The 19,298-nt window shown below is 37.3% G+C and overlaps 1 protein-coding gene across 2 annotated transcripts in view; it reads right to left on the bottom strand.

Annotated features, from left to right (window-relative positions):
• Nucleotides 1-11,740, bottom strand: part of kif6 (kinesin family member 6) — a 95,402-nt gene extending 83,662 nt beyond the window's left edge. For both annotated transcript variants that reach the window (XM_026944259.3, XM_034308143.2), the window contains exons 1-4: nt 11,584-11,740; nt 9,608-9,717; nt 7,803-7,877; nt 754-901 (exon numbers count right to left, since the gene is read on the bottom strand). In XM_026944259.3, the coding sequence (XP_026800060.3) occupies nt 754-901; nt 7,803-7,877; nt 9,608-9,717; nt 11,584-11,652 (402 nt within the window). In that variant the 5' untranslated portion in view covers nt 11,653-11,740. The remainder of the gene's footprint in view (nt 1-753; nt 902-7,802; nt 7,878-9,607; nt 9,718-11,583) is intronic.
• Between the last annotated feature and the right edge of the window lie 7,558 nt (nt 11,741-19,298).

Here is a 19,298-nt window from a genome sequence, read left to right as displayed (position 1 = left end):
CTCCGCTTTGCCTTGGGCCGCATCACACCACCCTGTCAGTGATTATTTTCCAATAACAGCACGCCCTATTGTGTTGTATTCCTTACAAAATTTATTATGTGTCATTGGTACAAACATGCAGCAGTTAATTACTGTAAGGAGTATTTGCCGTTTTCAGTTCTGCTAAACTGCATTATTTTTTTCCAAAGGCACTGGAACAAAAAGATCATTATGTAATAGTAGAGAAAGCATCACACTGAACACTTTCTCTGCAGTTAAGACAACCTTAAATTCCCAATGTTTTTAGAAAACTGGCCATGGCCCTGGGTGTTAAATAAATTCTAGTTAAACAATTTAGTTATTTTTGTTAATATTACTAATAATTTAGTTAAGTAATAAGTGTGATAAATTCATAAAAAAAGAGGACAACTTGCAAGTTGTCTATAGCTAAACCAGTCACATCAGCTACAGTATATGCTTCTATACAATTGGCAAATAATTGCATCCATGAAGTGAGAAAGGACACACTGAATTTAAATAAGGTTTAAATATCTAGCTGTGAGATAAACCAAGGTAGAATGGTAGAAAGTAGAGTACAAATAATGGACTGTATAATATAGGCTGGGCTACATCTTTTATATCAGCTTCATCTTTAAATCCAAACTCCATTTTATAAACCTTGGTAATAAACTCTGTAAGATATAATGTCTGGAGTCTAGAAAACCATAGATAGTTGTGTTAAAAATATATAACAGTGCTGATGTATTCGCTAACCCGGCTGAAATGCTGGTACAGGTAGGACAGAGTTCTGGGGATGATTCCACGGTCACTGTAGCGCTCAGGGCCACCTGTGATGGTGAACGTCTTTCCACTGCCAGTCTGTCCATAGGCGAAGATTGTACCATTGTACCCTGCCAGCACACTGAGACAAACAACATGGAACATTTAAAAATGAAAAAAAAAAAAAAGACAACCAGTTCTCAATCAGCCCAAAAATGCAGTGTTTTCCATGACTAGCTGACGTGGACCTCGGAAATTGCTTACAACTTCACACAGTGTCTGTAAACCTTGACTGAATGAAACCTGACATTCCAAATGACCCGAGGAAAGGAAAAGAGCCTGAGCTCCCAGAGACAAACGTATGAACGTAAGCAGAAGCCGTCATGTCAGAAACAATCATGGATTGCAGAGAGCGGTTTTTGCTTTGGCGCTGCAACAGCCGTTCTGGAAATCTGAACTGCACTTGAAGGCACACTGCTGAAGAGTCAAAGAAATTACAAGCAGTCACACTTTCTTCCCAGAGCACCACACACCCCTTCCAACATACAGCGAGTTCTCTCAAACAATGTGGCAAAAAAACACCTCATGATTTTCGTGATTAGTATCTGTATAGGTGGTGTAACGATTACCTTGTGGGTGACAGAATTTGGTTTTGGATCACATAATGATGTTTCACAGAGCTCTTGGAGGAACTATACAAGGAGAGCTCCAAGAATCTTGGCTTTTATCCTGGAACCTCTATTACTAAAATATCATCACATCTTCTTGATCATGAATGACATGAAACCAATATAGGCAGAATGACATTTGGAAATAAATATGCTATTTCCTCAGAGGAAAAAATAATATGCCTTGTCTGAATCATCATATTACTAACTGTCTTGTACTGTACTGCCCTTAAAATGCCACTTCTTTCTCACTATGAAACAAATGAATTCCTCTATATCATGGGTGACAAACATACGGCCCATGGAATAGGACTGGCCTGAAGAAAGTTGTAATCTAGTTCACCAAATGAATTTAGAATCTGTGTTCAAAATTAAAATTATCTTATGGACTGTAATTGAATTGAGTAAGATCTAGTCACTGTCCTATTCCACTAGGGGGCGAAAGAGAGCAATAAACATAGGGACAGCTACTGAGAAAATGTGCTAATTAGATGTAATTCTTCATTAGAAGCTAAAAATTGACCCCGTAATCGTCTCTTTTTCTAATTTAGGGGGTTTCACAGTAATGGGGGTGAATACTTATGCACTTTTTAATGTTTTTTACTTGTAAATAATTTCACACACTATATTGATTTATTATATTATATACTACCCCACTTCAGTATTATGGGCTATTTTGTGTAGATTCATGACATATAATCCCCATATTGAGAAGCATGGTTTTAGGTGGCATGTTGATGTGTTCTTGCTCTACTCAGCTGATTTTGGTCTGGCCCACCTGACACTGGACTACGTATAATCAAGCCTGTTACCTAAAAATGAGTTTGACGCCCTTGCTCTATAATCGTCATTCTAGCCACTGCTATTGTGGTGCTGTGATGCTTCACTGTGGAACTAAATACAGTGAGAATGATATGTTTTGTTTCTTTTTTTTTTAAATGAACTACTGTATGTCAAACATGTTATTTTTCACCAAATCCCATTAAAGGTCATAATGCGGTTTGGCAGTTTGGAAGTTAGCACTATTTTAGTGAGCCTGATTCGTAGAACCATCATCTTTGGTTTAATGTCAACCAGATTGGAATAACTTGACACAAGTGGAAAAACTAAACTCAGGAATGTCTTATGTGTTGCAAGTATTCCTCATAAACATGCATAAACAGCCACTTGGAAGCTTAATGGAAGCTGTTTGTCTTTATGGAGCAAATGGTCATCACGCTACTCATCCACAAATCATTGAATCCAGCTTGGTCTGGGCCATAAAGAATGAAAACGTGGGGTAATCAGACTGACATGCTGAATTCCATGAAGACTTTAGAGTTTACAAAAGCCATGTGCTTGATATTGTAAGGCCAGAGATAATGCATACCACAAATCAGCAAATATGTGTTACACATGAATTTTACATTTACAGCATTTAAATTTAACAAGTGACATCCTTATCCAGAGAGATTTACAGAAGTGCTTTGTAGTCTCCTCCAGAAGCATCTAATCCTGTTAGTACAAATAGGTCAGGGTCTGAGAATGCTGTCTAGCTAAAACCCTGAGTCAGTAAAGCAGGAAAACAGTTTTTTATTATTTAATATATAAGTCTCTCTTCCTCTAGGTAGGTCTTGTCCTAAGTGCTTACAGACAGCTTCACAGACAGAGTACACGGGAGCCAGAGAAACGGGAGGCAATAATCATAGCAGGAGCTGGGACTGGTGACAGGCAATGGCAAAAGACCGGCACTGCCCTCAAGAAACAACTAGAACAACATTCAGACCAGGGTGAGGCTCTATCTCGTGCAGACTTGAACTCAGCCTCTCCAAGTTCTCCCACATCACACTGTTGCTGCATTCCCTCCACTGGCTCCTTGTAGCTGCCTACTTCAGAATTTAAACATCCTTCAACAACTTCCATCCTTATGCCCTACCACTGGTTGGATTTTTCATCACTTGGAAACCACTCACTGCTGCTGAGGATGGCCCCACATGGACAGCCTAAAGTTACATGAGGTCACTGTGGATGGTACCACTTAGAAACCATGAAGATGGCTTTGGACTTCAATGGATATGAAAAGTTTGCTACGATGGCTTAGGGATACAATTGCTTTGATAGCTTTAGGACTGCAATTCTCATGAACAGTTTTGCACTCAAGTCTTCATCAGTGAATAGCTGATAACTTCAACAATACAGACTTCATGTGTAAACTATAATGAACTTTCATGGTTACACAACTGCACTTTTGACCATATAGTATAAAGTCACAGAAGGGAATTAATTACAATCTCACTATCCGGTGTCACCTAGATGAGGATGGGTTCCCCTTTGAGTCTGGTTCCTCTTAAGGTTTCTCCTTCATGTTGTTTCAGGGAGTTTTTCCTTGCCACCGTCGCCTCTGGCTTGCTCATTAGGGATAAATTCATGAACTTAAAATTTATATCCTGAATTTAATTTCTGTAAAGCTGCTTTGTGACAATGTCCATTGTTAAAAGACACTGTTAAAATTCAATTCAGTTCAATTCAATTTTATTTGTATAGAACTGAATTGAATTGAAAAACACTGAGACATGCCTACACAGGCAAAAAAAAAAAAATACCAGAGCCCTCCAATCTGCAATCACTCATCAAAGCCCGCTCTGTACCACACTCCCTTCGAGCCACAAGCACGAGCCACAGTCAACTGAACTCACCATCCCTCAAGATACAAGGAAGACATTCATCAAGGTTCTTTCTTTGTCCTGGCACCCAGATGGTGGACTGAACTTCCCTTGGCTGTCCGACCAGCTGAGTCACTGGAAGACCTTCCTCTTCACCAAGAACTTCACCAAATGAGCACTAAATCCACATAATGTCCTTATTTTAAAATATCGTCTTTGCTGTAATAACTCTCACATTAACTCCTATGTAACAGGGTTTAGCCTTAGGATATTCTTAGACCAAAGCCTATTTGCAGATCGTAATCGTTACATATCGTAAAAGTAAATCTCTCATTATGGCCATGTCTAGCTATAAAACAGGCTCAAGAATTAAAAAGACTTAAAATATTATCCAATATTCTTGGTAAGGAAAGTTATTCAATTATTGGTGCATTTTTGGTGCTCGCTGACAAATAAACACATGTAATTGCCTTTTGGAAAGCCTAGACACCAAAAGGTCATGGGTTATTTCAGGTTTTAAGTATGCTAATCCTCAAAAATCAGTCAAATAAAGCTCTGCCTTGAGACATTCCTCATAAAGTGTGTCCCTCCCTTCTTAATGGAAATTTATAAATGCACAAGTCCATAAAAAAACCCTCTCTGGTAAGATCGAAGGGCGAAGTCCTGCTGCTTTGTCCTTATCCTATGTCGTCATGTTAATTAAAGGTCTTTCAAACCACATGAAGGGTGGAGTTTTAAGAATACTCCAAACTGAGATTATGAGTAATGCAAGGGAGAACTACTTTTATTATAGTAAGAGGAACAGAATTTGCTTCTTAATGTCATGTTTTTCCATCACGCATTTGGTTGCTGGCAAAAGTTTGCATCCTCTATGGTTTTTTTTAAAGGAAAAAATAAAAATGTTCTTCAAACTTGCAATTTATCAACAAATAAAAAGTTTCCAAAAAAAAAAGTTAAAAATGAAATGTGGGTGTATTGCCGACAAGACAGCAATACGGGAACATCAGCAGAAAAATAGAACCAAAAGAAAAAAGTCGCAGTAATGTCATGACCCTCTCGGTCTCCAGACTTTTAAAAAAGGCAATGTATTACTGAGTTTAGTTTTAACAGATACGTATGTTAAAGAAAACTTGCCAATGCCTGGCAGAGATATCAGTGAGAACAGAGATATTGAGAAGAATCTGAGGTGAATACTACTAACTAAGAGACGAAAGCTGGGAGAATAAAACTTATCAGGAAAACTTTTGAACTGAATATTTTTTCACTATTATTACATAAACATAGACTTCTTGTATTTATTTCTTGTATAATGAAGACACACACTGCACTACACACATTAAATACATTTATCTGCCTCATCTGGTCAAATTTTGCACAGTATATACAATATAGTCTAGTATTATAGAGTTTATTCCCATGTATTGTACCTAATGGTGTTCTTGTGCTTTAAGATGCAAGAGGACAAATTAAAGTGGAAAAAAAAAGTAAATTAAACATGAAGGTTTTCCTAGACCTTTTGTCATAATCACGGCTACCAAATATATGAAAACTAGTCATCTTACATCTCCAAAGCACTGAATCCAAAACCTTGGGCCTACATCATAAAACTAGTTCATCATCATCATCATCATCAACAAATGGTATTTTCCATCATCAGACACTTCAATGCGCTTTGAAATTCCAAGTCTGTCAATATGATGAAAAGATGGAAATGCCAAATGGATGGCTGGCATGGCACTGCATGTGGTGTAAATGTTTCATGTAGTGGTTGGAGAACAGAGACAGGCCAAGAATCACAGCTTTCCATCATTACTGTCCATGCACCGAGTCAGCCCATGATGTGAGTCATGAAGCTTGTGTGGTCCAACCCCAAGCCAGAACTATTCACAAGATTGTAGCATATCATTTTATATATATATATAAATATATATATATATATATATATATATATATATATATATATATATTTTTTTTTTTTTAAATGATCTATTGATCTAGTGTGTGAGTAACACCTGGCCAACACTTGATGAAAAATGGATCTGGTCTGTGAAGGTAAAAGCAGAAAAGCAGAAAAGAGACCTCCATTTAAATCTCAGTTGAACAGAAATGGAGTTTTGCTATGGAGAAACTGAGAAATGATATACACTTTCCCAAAGGCAAAGCTCTGCAGTGGAATCATACAGCTACGAATTAATGAAAGATTTTAGATTTTACAAAATGCATCTTTAATGGATACACAGATGAACATATTTGTCTTACCTCTAAGGCAAAATGCGTCATTTACAACCAGCAACTAATTATTGCACAGCAAGGACCTCTCAGGATACTGCTTATAATATACTATATGGCCAAAAGTATGTGGACACCTCACCATCACATCCATTCCATAAACTGTTGCCACAAAGTTGGAAGCACATAATCGTATAGAATATCTTGGTATGCTGTAGCGTTATGATTTCCCTTCTCTGGAGCAGACAATGCCACTGTGCACAAAGAGAACTCCATGAAGATATGGTTTGCCAAGTTCTTCTGAAGTGGAAGAACTCGAGCCCTGACCTTAACCCCACTGAACACCTTTGGGATGAACTGGAACACTGACGGTGCCCCAGACCCCCTTTCCCAACATCAGTGCTAGATCTCACTAATGCATTACCATCTGAAGAGTTCATTCTGACTGTGGCACAGTAGCATCACAGACATTTTGACTTTTCTGTATCAGATTACAAACTGAACTGATTACATCCATTTCCCTATGACATGTAGTTATCCGACAAACTTGATCAAAGTGTAACTGTGTGAGGAAATCTCACTTATCTAGCAATGTTTTAGACAGACTGACTGTTTGCCACCACATTTGTTCAACTGGCTTCTTAACCAATGTTAGGTTGGGTAAGCCTGAGGGTAAAAAGTAGACAAATCATTTCAAAATTGTTCAGCTGAAATATATTCATGGTTTCTTAAAGCTGAAGTGTCAAAGTTTGTTATAGGCAGATAAACCAAATTTTGGCCAAAACCTAATGTTACATTTCTGATTCTACGGGTATGTGGAAAAAAAAATCATAGGCTCAAGTTGCTAATTCATGCAGGTTCCATGGATACTCACTAAATAATTTATTATTTATTTTCCACTGAATTGTTCATCTAATTGTTCGATTGCCTCATTCCTGAGATGCCAGTGATCCTGACCCCTTTTCTTCTCCGGACCTGCCTGAATCTAAGTTAGTGATGATCTTTTCACAGCTTTCTAGCTTCCATGACAAAGTATTATTTCATTGTACTGCTTATGCAGACATGTTTATTCCCTATTGTATAAAAAGGCAGATTTTATACATCAGAAATATTCATCACTGACGAAGCTGAATCGGTCAACAACACAATGATAAAATAATAAATACTAAATTTACAACCTATATATAATCAAGCATTGTATATAAAGTTGTACATATACAATAATTCCAAAATCTCTATGCGACTAGGTTTTTAAACAATATACAAAAAGTTATTATGTGTAACATTTTTAGATTCATCAGATTCAAAAACAGACACTTGAGCTTAAGCAGGCTGTAATGCTCAATCCAGGCTTAATTTCTCTTCTTAAACTTGCAAACTATTGCTATTGTCTGTGTACATTTACATTAACATGCAAATATGACTATTGTGGCTTAGAGTTTAATGATAATGATGCAAACAGCAAACATAATGTCTGTATAACTAAAGAACAAGCTCTACTTACGTATCAGCCACAGGCTTTGCAATTGCCTCAAAGATTCCCTCTTGATTGGTTGTTTGATCAAAAACTTTCTGAAACCTACAGAATTAAAGAAAAAGTTTTGAAAAACCACACTTGATAACACCTAAACCCATTTTCATTCAGGTTGTGATTTAAGAAAACAAGTAAATATAAAATGCCTGATGTTACTAGAGTCCCGTTTTTACAGATTTTACGTGAGTCCTCATAATAAAATATCCACTAGGACTGTTAGGATCAAGAATTCTAGAAAGGAGGAAGACTACTTCGAAGTAAAATTGAAAAATTTGGAATCAAATTTTGAATCACGGTGCTGCTGAATTCTTGAATCTGACTGGACAGGAGAAGTTTATTAATTTAGCAATATAGTACAAGCAAGAGCGCTGATATTCAGTACAAGAGCACGATTGTGAGTGTGAAATTAATTTATACAACTGTTCTATAAACAAGAAATTAATATTTATTTACTGACATTTCAAAAGCAATATGGCAATTTTTTTCTTTTTTAATGTTGCTCACTAAAGCATGAGTAAAATAGTTCCCAAAGAAGCCAAAGCTGCATAGAGTGTTGACTGTTGCCATTCCAACACACGGACTGACTGATAGCCTATAGTAAGTGTAGTAACATATAGTGTAGTTTCAGTGTAATGAATTATTGCTAGAACTGGAATTTTATTGAGCGAACACAGACAAGCGGAGCGATACAAACAGTGAAATGTCGCTTGTCCAATCAGATCAGTGGACCAGAACTAACTGTGGTATAATTTCCTATAACAGTAGCTCTGATGTTATTTCCAGCTGCAAGGTTTATATTAATCCACTTGCTCTAATTGCTTATTGTTTCTATAGTAACAGAGTGTAAGCGTGACGTTTTTAAGTAAGGAGTCGTTTAATTTAAGATTTTTTGGAAGGAGTCTCCAGTGTCAGAGCTTTGTAACAGTCAGTCTTTGCAACAATGACTGTTTATACCTGCTATAACATAAGTGATAACAGGAATGAACTTGTTTTGCATACATTCCACAACGGTTAATGTAACTATAAACTGAGAAAAAGAAAAGATGTTTCATCCATTAACTAATGAAAAAAAAAGGCAAATTGCTGTGGTATAAGAGGAATAAAACACCTTAGGACATGCTGTTATTGGAAAACAATCAATAATTCTGCTTCACATTAGGCCACATCACTCTGTTGTTCATTATTTTTCTTATAACAGCATGTCCTGTTGTGTTTTATCCTTACATATTTGCAACTGATCTCTTAACAAATCCATACAAATTCAAACAATCAAGAGGCTGGATTTTATTCGGTTTTTATAGATATTAATGGAGTTCTATGAAAAGGAACAAATGCTAACCATAATTTTCTCCCTGTAACTTTTCAATATGACTTGAGCCAATTTCGTGTGAGAGCATGTTGATATTGGACAAGAGTCTGACCGTGTCTCACTGCGTTTAAATGAAGAGAATCTCAGATGTTACTGGGATTAAAATGGGAATAAACTCTCAATCCTATAATTTAATCGTCCATGAGCAGAGGGGATTTGGGAAATCAATTCAAATCGTGTAACTTGACAACCACTCCGAATGTCTGACTGTAAATCTCACTGTGTAAGTTAAAGAGTGTCTGTCAATGGTCCAGCTATACACAGATGTCAGTGTTAGCTCACTAAAACGTGATAGCCTCAATGTTTAGGACTGCAACTTATTTAATTGTACTCGTGACCCTAGATTCATGGATGTGCACTGAATTTATATTATGCTATCTGCAATGTGAGTATTTCCATTTTTCACCTGAATCTGTAGCTCTCCCTCTTGTTATTGATGAAGCCATCTGCAAGATCCCTTGGAAGTATGAACTCCAAGCTGCCTCCGCTCTGCTCCTCATTATCCACAGAGTACACCTGGCAAGAGCAGGACACGCAAAGCTTCATCATTCAAGAGAACAGAACAATTTCACACATGCTACACATCAATGGCCGTCTGTACTGAGGACACTGTGCACATTTTTGTGCTTTCGCTGCTAATACACCTAACTCGGCTAGCTCAGGACATAATAGATTTTGTACGAACTACACAGATTTGTGGTTTTGAGGTCATTTCTATCTGATATGACTATCAGAGAGCCTGCTTGTGTTTGCTAATATCTGAAAATATCGATGTTACACTGTAGAAATAACGTTGTGGGAATAGGAAAATTATACTTTATACACTAAAACAACAAATACTTCATGTTCATATAATTATCCATCATGTTTTCTTTAAAATTCACGGCATTTGTTTAAAAAATTGCCATCTCCCATAAGCATGCTGGTATCCCTGACACGGATAAACTTCTTTGCATAAGTATTCACCCCTCTTGAATTTGCCCATATTTTGTGGTGTTACAACCTGGAATTGAAATGGACTTATTTAGGATTATTTGTCATGTATCTATACAAAAATAACCCATATCGAAGTCAGAGGAAGAAAGTCTACAGATTTTTCAAAATTATTTACAAATAAAAAACATAAGTTGTGAGTGCATAAGTATTGACCCTCTTTGCTGTGAAATGCCTAAGTAGTGCTGGTGCAACCAGATGCTATCACAAGTTGGATAATTACTTGAATGAAGTTGCAAATAATATTAAGTGTCACATGATCTTAATAAAAACACACCTGTTCCTGGAAGGCCACAGAGTTTGTTAGAGAAGATACCTAAACAAACAGCATCATGAAGACCAAATAGCTATCCAAACAAATCTGGGACAAAATTCTGGAAATGTAGGTCACCCTATCACTCAGGGTTTGGAGTTAAAAAATACCCCAGACGCTGAACAGCCAGTGGAACACCATTAAATACATTATGGAACGAATATGGCATAACTGCGATTCTGCCTAGAGGAAGCCATCCACCAAAAGTCAGTGACTGGGTAAAGAGGGTCAGAGTCAGAGAAGCAACCAATTCCAATACTTCACAATTGCATCACAACATTTACTGTTTTAATTTGAAAGTAATTTGATATAATAGGAGGTAATCATGATGATCTCGCACTTCAATATTAGGGGCAACGTTGTGTAGATTCCTGGCAAGTCCATTACAGTTCTTGGGAAATGTGGGAAAGTTCAAGGGGTGTGAATACTTATTTAAGGCACTTTGAATAATTATTCTGATTTTCGGTGTTCCTCTGTTTTCTCCTGGAAACCTCACATGACAAGATATGCAACCTGCATTAATGATGCTGAACGTATACAGAGAATAAGACACTATAAGTCAGTTACTTCGTACATCACATATATAAAATAAAATGAAACAGCTATTTTAAAAAAAATTAATAATAATAATAATAATAATAAATTCCTGTGGCTGTGGTGTGTAAGGTTCCAATATTACTCAGCTTAAATATTTAAATTTGTGTATGCACAGATGTTATATGAAGAGAAAAGAGGTGCATGATGCTATACACATAACCTACTTCAGAATATGTATGCAGTTTTCACTCTGTCTTGTTAATCTCTCCATTTCCCAGCCAGTGACTGATGGATTATTCTGTGTATTTGGATTGACTGAATTGTGCAATGCTTTTGATAAACAAATGAATAAATGTTGGACTTGTGTGTTTTCTGGAGAGGCACAACACAACTTGTAAGTAGATTTAGAGACAGTTTTATAAGCTGTTTAAACTTTAGAGTTAGCACACTGATGTAAACAACTGCAAAGCTGTTTACTGCAACCATTATGTTATTTCATTTACTTTTCTGTTTCTTCGCAACCAGGTCACGTTACTCACCGCGGTTGTTTTGTTGGTCGGTTTAATGCGAGCAAATATCTGTATGGTCTGCTTCACCATTCTCACCATTTAAATAAAAATAAATAATTAAGAAATTAAATAAAGCACGCTAATTAGCTCTCCTCTCCGACTGCGTGACCACTTCCTCTGTTTGTACGGGTTGCTAAGCGATGGAGCATCACGTGCTCAGTACGTGACAGATGATTGGCTTGCTCCTAAATGGGGGCGTGGCATTCACAGGTGATTGGCTATAAGACGGCTAACAGAATGGTCACATATTCCATTCAAAAAAAAAAAGTGTGGACAAAGCGGCAATACGAGTAAAATACGTTTGTTTTTTCTTTTTTATTCTTTATTTATTCTTTTTAGACGGTATTTATTCTTTGTAGACAGCATGTTAATGCTAATTTTGGCTAAAAATTTTGGGTTTTTTGCCTCTTCTAGCCCACACTAACTTCACTTTACCTTGAAATGAAATGAAATGAAATTACTTCAAACATCTTATTGTTTTTATGTTTGTGTGTGAATCTATGCTTCATTATAGGTTATGAAAAATGTACACTTTAGTCGTGCAACAGTCCCACAACAGCCCTTTAACCTGAACACATGCACCCCTGTGAAATAGCTGGAATCTTCCACAAGTCACATGTTCAACAGGAAATGACATCATCTGGTTTTCCTGAAGATCATAGGAAGAAGAAAAGTAATTTTTCTCAGTAATTTTTTATTTATTTTTTATATTATTTCCAGTAATATTATTATATTGACTGATGAAATGAGAAGGTACAACAATGTTACCCAAATTACAGATATTATAGATATTATGAAAACAAGCTATTATGATTATTTAAAAAATTAAGTGAATAATTAGAATAACCTTATTATATATTTGTGTCCAGTAACATGGATGCATTTGTATTGTGTGCATTTGCTAATTCTCTGCTAAAACACTCAATCTTTTTTACTTTCATCTCTGATACTCCTTTAAAAACAAAATTCAGCCACTGTCAGCAAAGAAACCTCGTTAAAAAAAGTTATAAGGGCTAAATTACACCACAATCATTGCTTAGTTACAGCTGAATCCAGAACATTTGTGCACCATCGAGATAAAATCAAGAAGATAAAGACATATTTCTTCATATACTGTGCAGGTTATGGATTCTCTCAGTTGTAATATTTGAACCCCCTTTCCTACTCCCTTCCTGATATCTTTTTCAGCGACATTCTCTCCCTTCTTTTTTATTCTTTTTAAACTATTTAGTTTTGGATTATTGTCTTACTGTAGGATACACCCACATTTCCCCCCCCTTTTCCACTCAGAACCCATGCAAACTTTGGCACTCCTGTATGACCACTAAATAGCACAGTATAGTCAATCCGTCTGACCATAATGGATCAAAATGTAACCCTAAAACTTTATCCACTAAGTGACACAATATTTGTCTATAGTCAACATTTACACGTTAAAAAAAACACAATATATTGTGAAATAACCATATCAAACAGCAGTTCTTTGGCCTCATGGGCTGGATGGCATCTGATTATAGATGCCTAAAGCCTATCTGACTATCTGATCTACTGCTGATGTACTAGTATACAAAAAATTGGGAAAAGAGAGAGAAAAACAGAAAGAAATAGAATACAGAGTGGGAGAGACAGAGAGAAAGAGACAGAGACAGAGACTGTCACAGAAGGACAGAGAGTGAAAGAGACAGAGACTTCCACAGAAGGACAGAGAGCGAAAGAGACAGAGACTTCCACAGAAAGAGAGAGATGAGAGACAGACAGAGAGGGGAGGGGGGGAGATAAAGACTGCCACAGAGAGAGAGAGAGAGAGAGAGAGATACAGAGACTGGCACAGAGAGAGAGAGAGAGAGAGAGAGAAAGAGAGAGAAAGACAGAGACTGGCACAGAGAGAGAGAGAGAGAGAGACAGAGACTGCCACAGAGAGAGAGAGAGTGCTGTACATCTGCTGCTCAGTTTAGAGCACTGGATTATTGAATGGAGTGAGGATAGGATGTCCTTCCACATCTTGTAAGTAAGTATGCATCTATAACGACAGTTTAACGCTATTGTCTTAACTGTGGGAGAGACGGTATAAATTAAAGCGCCAGAAACAAGGAAAGAAGATCAAATCAAACTCTGAAGGTATCAGGTAGGTTACTTAGTTTTAGGCATTGTGATTTCAGTCCTTTTGTTATGCTTACAGGTAACAAAGCCATGAGTCAGGAGAATAAATTACTTAATCACTAACCTAAAAAAATCATGATAATTTACTGTGGTTCTCCTAGTATACTGTGTGCTTTTACTAATCTACCTTAATGTAACTTATCAATTATTCTGAATCATGATACTACAGTGAATTTAGGGTTTTAGCTTGATGCTATTCTTAAACCCTGACCTAGTATTTTTGATGGAGACTATAAAGCATTCCTGTAAGTTGATCTTGATAAGGGTGTGTGCTAAATGCTGTAAATGTAAATGTGAATACTTCCTGGTAACTATTTTTAGTACATTGGTAATATTACCACGACTTCCTTTGGTTGCTATATACTGTACTTATACCTTAGTGCTGTTGAATTCTCAAATATGACACTGCACGAGTTTTACACCGATCAGCCATAACATTAAAGGATCTGAGTGACTTTGACAAGGGCCAAATTGTGATGGCTAGACAACTAGGTCAGAGCATCTCCAAAACAGCAGGTCTTGTGGGGTGTTCCCAGTATGCAGTGGTTAGCACCTACCAAAAGTGGCCAAGGAAGGAAAACCGGTGAACCAACGACAGGGTCATGGGCGCCCAAGGCACAACTGATGCACGTGGGGAGCGAAGGCTAGCCCGTCTGCTCCTATCCCACAGAAGAGCTACTGTAGCACAAATTGTTGAAAAAGTTAATGTTGGCTATGGGGCTGCATAGCTGCAGACCAGTCAGAGTGCCCATGCTGACCTGTCCACTGCTAAAAGCACCTACAATGGGCACATGAGCATCAGAACTGGACCATGGAGCAATGGACGAAGGTGGCCTGGTCTGATGAATCATGCTTTCTTTTACATCATGTGGACGGCCGGGCGCGTGTGCGTCACTTACCTGGGGAAGAGATGGCACCAGGATGCAGTATGGGAAGAAGGCAGGCCAACGGAGGCAGTGTGATGCTCTGGGCAATGTTCTGCTGGGAAACCTTGGGTCCTGGCATTCATATGGATATTACAGGTACCACCTACCTAAACGTTCTTGCAGACCAAGTACACCCCTTCATGGCAACGGTATTCCCTAATGGCGGTGGCCTCTTTCAGCAGGATAATACACCCTGCCACACTGATAGGTGTATATGTGGTACGGTAACTGTGGTTGTTATATTTTTGACCATGTTATTCCCATTGCTTTAATGTGGTACTTTGTTAACCGTTATGTTAGTAATAGTAACAGTATGACAGACACACCATAGTACGGTTGCAATCCATTGTTTTCTTTTACAACCTTTAAGATTCTTTCTACTTTCATTTGTCTTAAACATATTGTTCAGCAAATACTGACTGATCCAGTAACTGTTAGGAAAGTTTTGTAGTTACAAAAGTGAGGAATGTAAGTCTGTACCATAGACTGCCAACCATCAACCTCATATTTGTAGAAAAAAACTAGAATATGTTGTACATTTGTGTATGAGTGAGTATGGTACAGAGCATCAGCTGCAGGTGACTGTAAAACATTTATAGTCTGGTTGAAATAGACGTAAGTATAACTTACAAAACATACACCCAGAATACACATGGGACCAACACTAACGACATCTCACTACGGTAGACAGTATATGCTACATTTTCTTTAGCCACAAGGTTACGAGGCATGACCAGAGACATATACTTTCAGTATTAGTGTGGAGATTTTCCTAGAATGTTAAGTTCTTTCCAGAAATAGCATGCTATATAGGGAGCTACACCCAGTTGTACCATATTAGTTAAGTTGGACTAAATTATGATGTGGTGTGTGGTTTGCCACAACGGTACCAGATTGTACAGTAAAATGCTTATTACTGTGTCTTAATGTTTCACTTCACTGTGCCTTTATCACTGCTCTGAGAGCGTGTAGGTCCGTATCTGTGTGGGTGCACTCAGGTTTCAACTTAGACTCTTCCACTTAGGAATAAATCTTTAATTATACTTAAAAGTCTCAATTTTACACTCTGGTGCAGAAGTGCCACGTGATTACTAATTGCTCAAAGCAAATATTTAAAGCCTTTTCTTTAAAAAGAGAGGAGGTTGAGCTAAAATATTCCCTAGGACAAGATGAGAATTGAAGTATACACTGAACCATACAGATGGAAATTCTCGATTTTATGGCAGTATTATCATCGCCTGATTCCAGCATCTACAAATTTCCGAAACCTGTCACTATGGGATTTTTGGCTGAGATCAGAATGCATTTGTATTTGATATCCAGATGCCACTTTATATTTCTGGCACTGATCATTCTGCAGTTCTGCATCCATGTGTGTCGCAACACCCTGAGAACCACACACAGTGTGGCATGAAGTTATGTGGCATTTCTGAAAGCATTGGCAGAAAAAAAACAGTGCTTCTGTTCATGACCAAGCAAAACACACTTTTCCCAATAATACATCATTCAGACACATTCACTTTAACCATTCTATTTTTCTTTCCTACTTTAATCATTCACCTTCATATAGCGAAATCAGAGGTGGGAAGTAGCAAAGTCCAATTACAATGACTAAAGTCTGTTTTTATAAGTATCTGTATTTTATTTGAGTTTTTCTTTCACCTAATACTTTTGGCTTTTACTTAATACATTTCAACAGAAACGTACTTCAGAGTTTTTTCTTCAGAGTTTCTTTAAATTCCTAAAAAATCTTAACTTTAACAGATGTAATGTCAATCAATATAATCTATCTGTTGCTATATACACTTTGAATTTATCAAGGCAGTTTATTTTCTGATAGCTAGCTATTATAATTTAGCTAGTGTGTATCAGCAGAGTAATTATCTACTATACTGTATATACTAACTAAAAAAAAATTTATTCCTAATTTTTCAGATGCATTACACTAACTCTGACAGTTGAATACTAATACATACATGTCACTAAATGAACTACCTTGATCAATAAAGTGTACATAGCAACAGATAGAGAACTGTGATGGTATACAGGTCTCACTCTTGAAGTTTAGATCTAAGCTGAAGTTTAGATGCTGAAGTTTAGATTTGTTAGGAATTTAGATCAACTCCTTAAACCTGTCTGCTGCTACATACACTTTGTATCTATCATGCAGATTATCATGCTAACTAACAGCAGCTTTAGTCCTAATCTCTCAAATGTTAGCTAGCATGATAATACTTCTAAATATAAACAATATAAACAATATAAACTAGTTGAATGCTTATAACTAGCTGTGACAATACAAACTCCCTTGATAAATACAAAGTGTGTGTAATCTATTTGTTGCTATATACACTTAGCACTTAGCGATTAGCATTCATCTAGTTGGTATCATCAGAGTTAGTATCATGCTAGCTGATGTTCTGGAGATTAGGAATAACACTTGTTGTTAGTTGTTAGGTTAGTTGTTCAGCTTTCCTTGGTGAAAGGGCCACTAATTTATCATCAGTAACTAAAAAGGCAATTTCTCAAATATTTCTTATGCTTTTCTTTTACTTTCACACTTTGGGTAAATTTAAGCTATACTTTTCTACTTTAACTTGAATGAAGAATATGAAGTTTAATTGAGATGAGTAATTGCATGTTGACATGAGTAAAGAATTTGGGTAATTTTAGCACCTCTGGAGAAAAATGATACGTACAAAGTGTATGGTTTCTTCAACAGGCTAATCTGTGGAAATATTTCCCTATGCACAAAGTGCAAGTGAAACGCGTATGCTGTTTGTACTGTCCTTTTCAGTTTGTGATGTGAATCAGTAGTATGGAATGCCACACGTCTTCCAGGTAGTGCTGACTGACTGAACAAGGTATTGTGAGATTCGCTATGCATGATGGTGCGAGACTGTCCCACATGAAAGGACTTGTCACAACAACTTGTGACTTGTGACAACTTTCGGCTCAGTCGGTGTCAGGTTTTTCCTCTCCATTTTAATCTGCCTTCATTAGGCTGTCATTCAGAAATGAAGCTGTTCTTACAGTTTTATAGGCTCTCATAGCAGGTATCAGATCTCATTTCAGAGGTCTCGTCTCAGTGTTTTTTTCACCTGCAGGCTACCGTGCCTGTGGCTTGGAACCAGGGAACCAAGCCACACAATTGTCTCATAGCAAAACAATTACGTGACTGAAAACATCAAGAGTGTAGTAATTTAATTGAATCTGCCATTCACAGAAGTTTGTATTCACATTTCACTAAAAAAGAATGCTTCACATTTAATGGGGAAAAAAAAAGATTGCCATAGAAACGCCTTCTGATGACTCATACTTTAGTCAATTTGCAAAAGAACATAAATCGAAGGTGATGGTTAAATCCATCTACATGTTGTAGTAAGCTTATATTTCCATTTTAATCAGTGGATTATTAGACTAACCAGAAAATGTACTCTGGATAACCCTTAAAGTTGAAATGAACCAAGGCAAGCAAGAACACTGGGCTCTCAGACAGCCATGGGGAAGAACAAACTCGTTTGTTCAGCTACCTGTGCCAAGTTTTTTTTTTTTTTAGTTTAGCGTTGTGCTCCTGGTTATAGACTGGCAAAGACACAGCTACACTGAAGAATTTGATTAACTGGGTTTCGCCGTAAGTCATTTGGAGCATGTTGTGTTTTTGTGCGGGGCTCTTATTAGCACCACATTCATGGATTCCTATTAATGCGGTGTGATGGAAAACATGAACCCTCGTTTAGTAATCCACACAATAAACAAGACAAAAGCAGTGGGAAAGTAAAACTGCATGATGGCCATTAAGACTACTATTAAGCAAAATAAAAGCATGTTTCAAAGTATAAATATGAGGTACATATGAGGCACAGAACCTAGATCAAGTGTAGGTTTTGGAAAATATATTGACCCTAATGGTTCCAAGCACTCACTGTGCATCTTCACAGAGCTTCTGAGGTTGTATCCTAATCAATCCAGCATGAAACCGAGCTTCCTCCACCCTTCAAATAGGCAGAATAAGCCTCTGTCTTATAAACACTTCTATATTACAGAGCAGGAGAAAATGATTGCTCATATACACACATTATAGAGTTTTTGTTGTCCCAGTGTTTTTACGGATGCTCTGTCATTAATTCTCTGAGTTGGTGTCTTAAATTGCGGGTGGTCAATGTTTCCTAGTGGTGACTTCCCTGGCCACCGTCTTTCATCTAAACCATGATGACAGAGCTTTCGGATGACGTGTGTCGGAAAGTCATGACCTATCGTCACTCCACTCAAAGAAGGACAGTCCTGCTTGGTGTCCCAGCGGCATGGCGGTCTAGACCATAGCTGTGAGCTTTCATTGTGCTGCTGAGTGAGTAACATAGTCTGCCTGGATGTGTTATTGTGGTATTTCAAAAGAGGCCACAAAGTGGATGGGCTTTTGCGGTATGAAATCAGCACATTCTCTTGCCACCAGGGTAGTGGACACGTGTAAGAAAGAGGACTAAATTCACAGTATTAATGGAAAAATCCACCCTGAACTGCTTGCATATTAATCTTTATAATCTTCAGCTGATCTTGGCACCCAAGATTTATTTGGTAATGAAATTCTGAGTTGATTTA

The sequence above is a fragment of the Pangasianodon hypophthalmus genome, chromosome 10, assembly GCF_027358585.1.
Source record: "Pangasianodon hypophthalmus isolate fPanHyp1 chromosome 10, fPanHyp1.pri, whole genome shotgun sequence".
Lineage (NCBI taxonomy): Eukaryota > Metazoa > Chordata > Actinopteri > Siluriformes > Pangasiidae > Pangasianodon > Pangasianodon hypophthalmus.
This window is presented reverse-complemented; position numbering and strand designations above follow the sequence as displayed.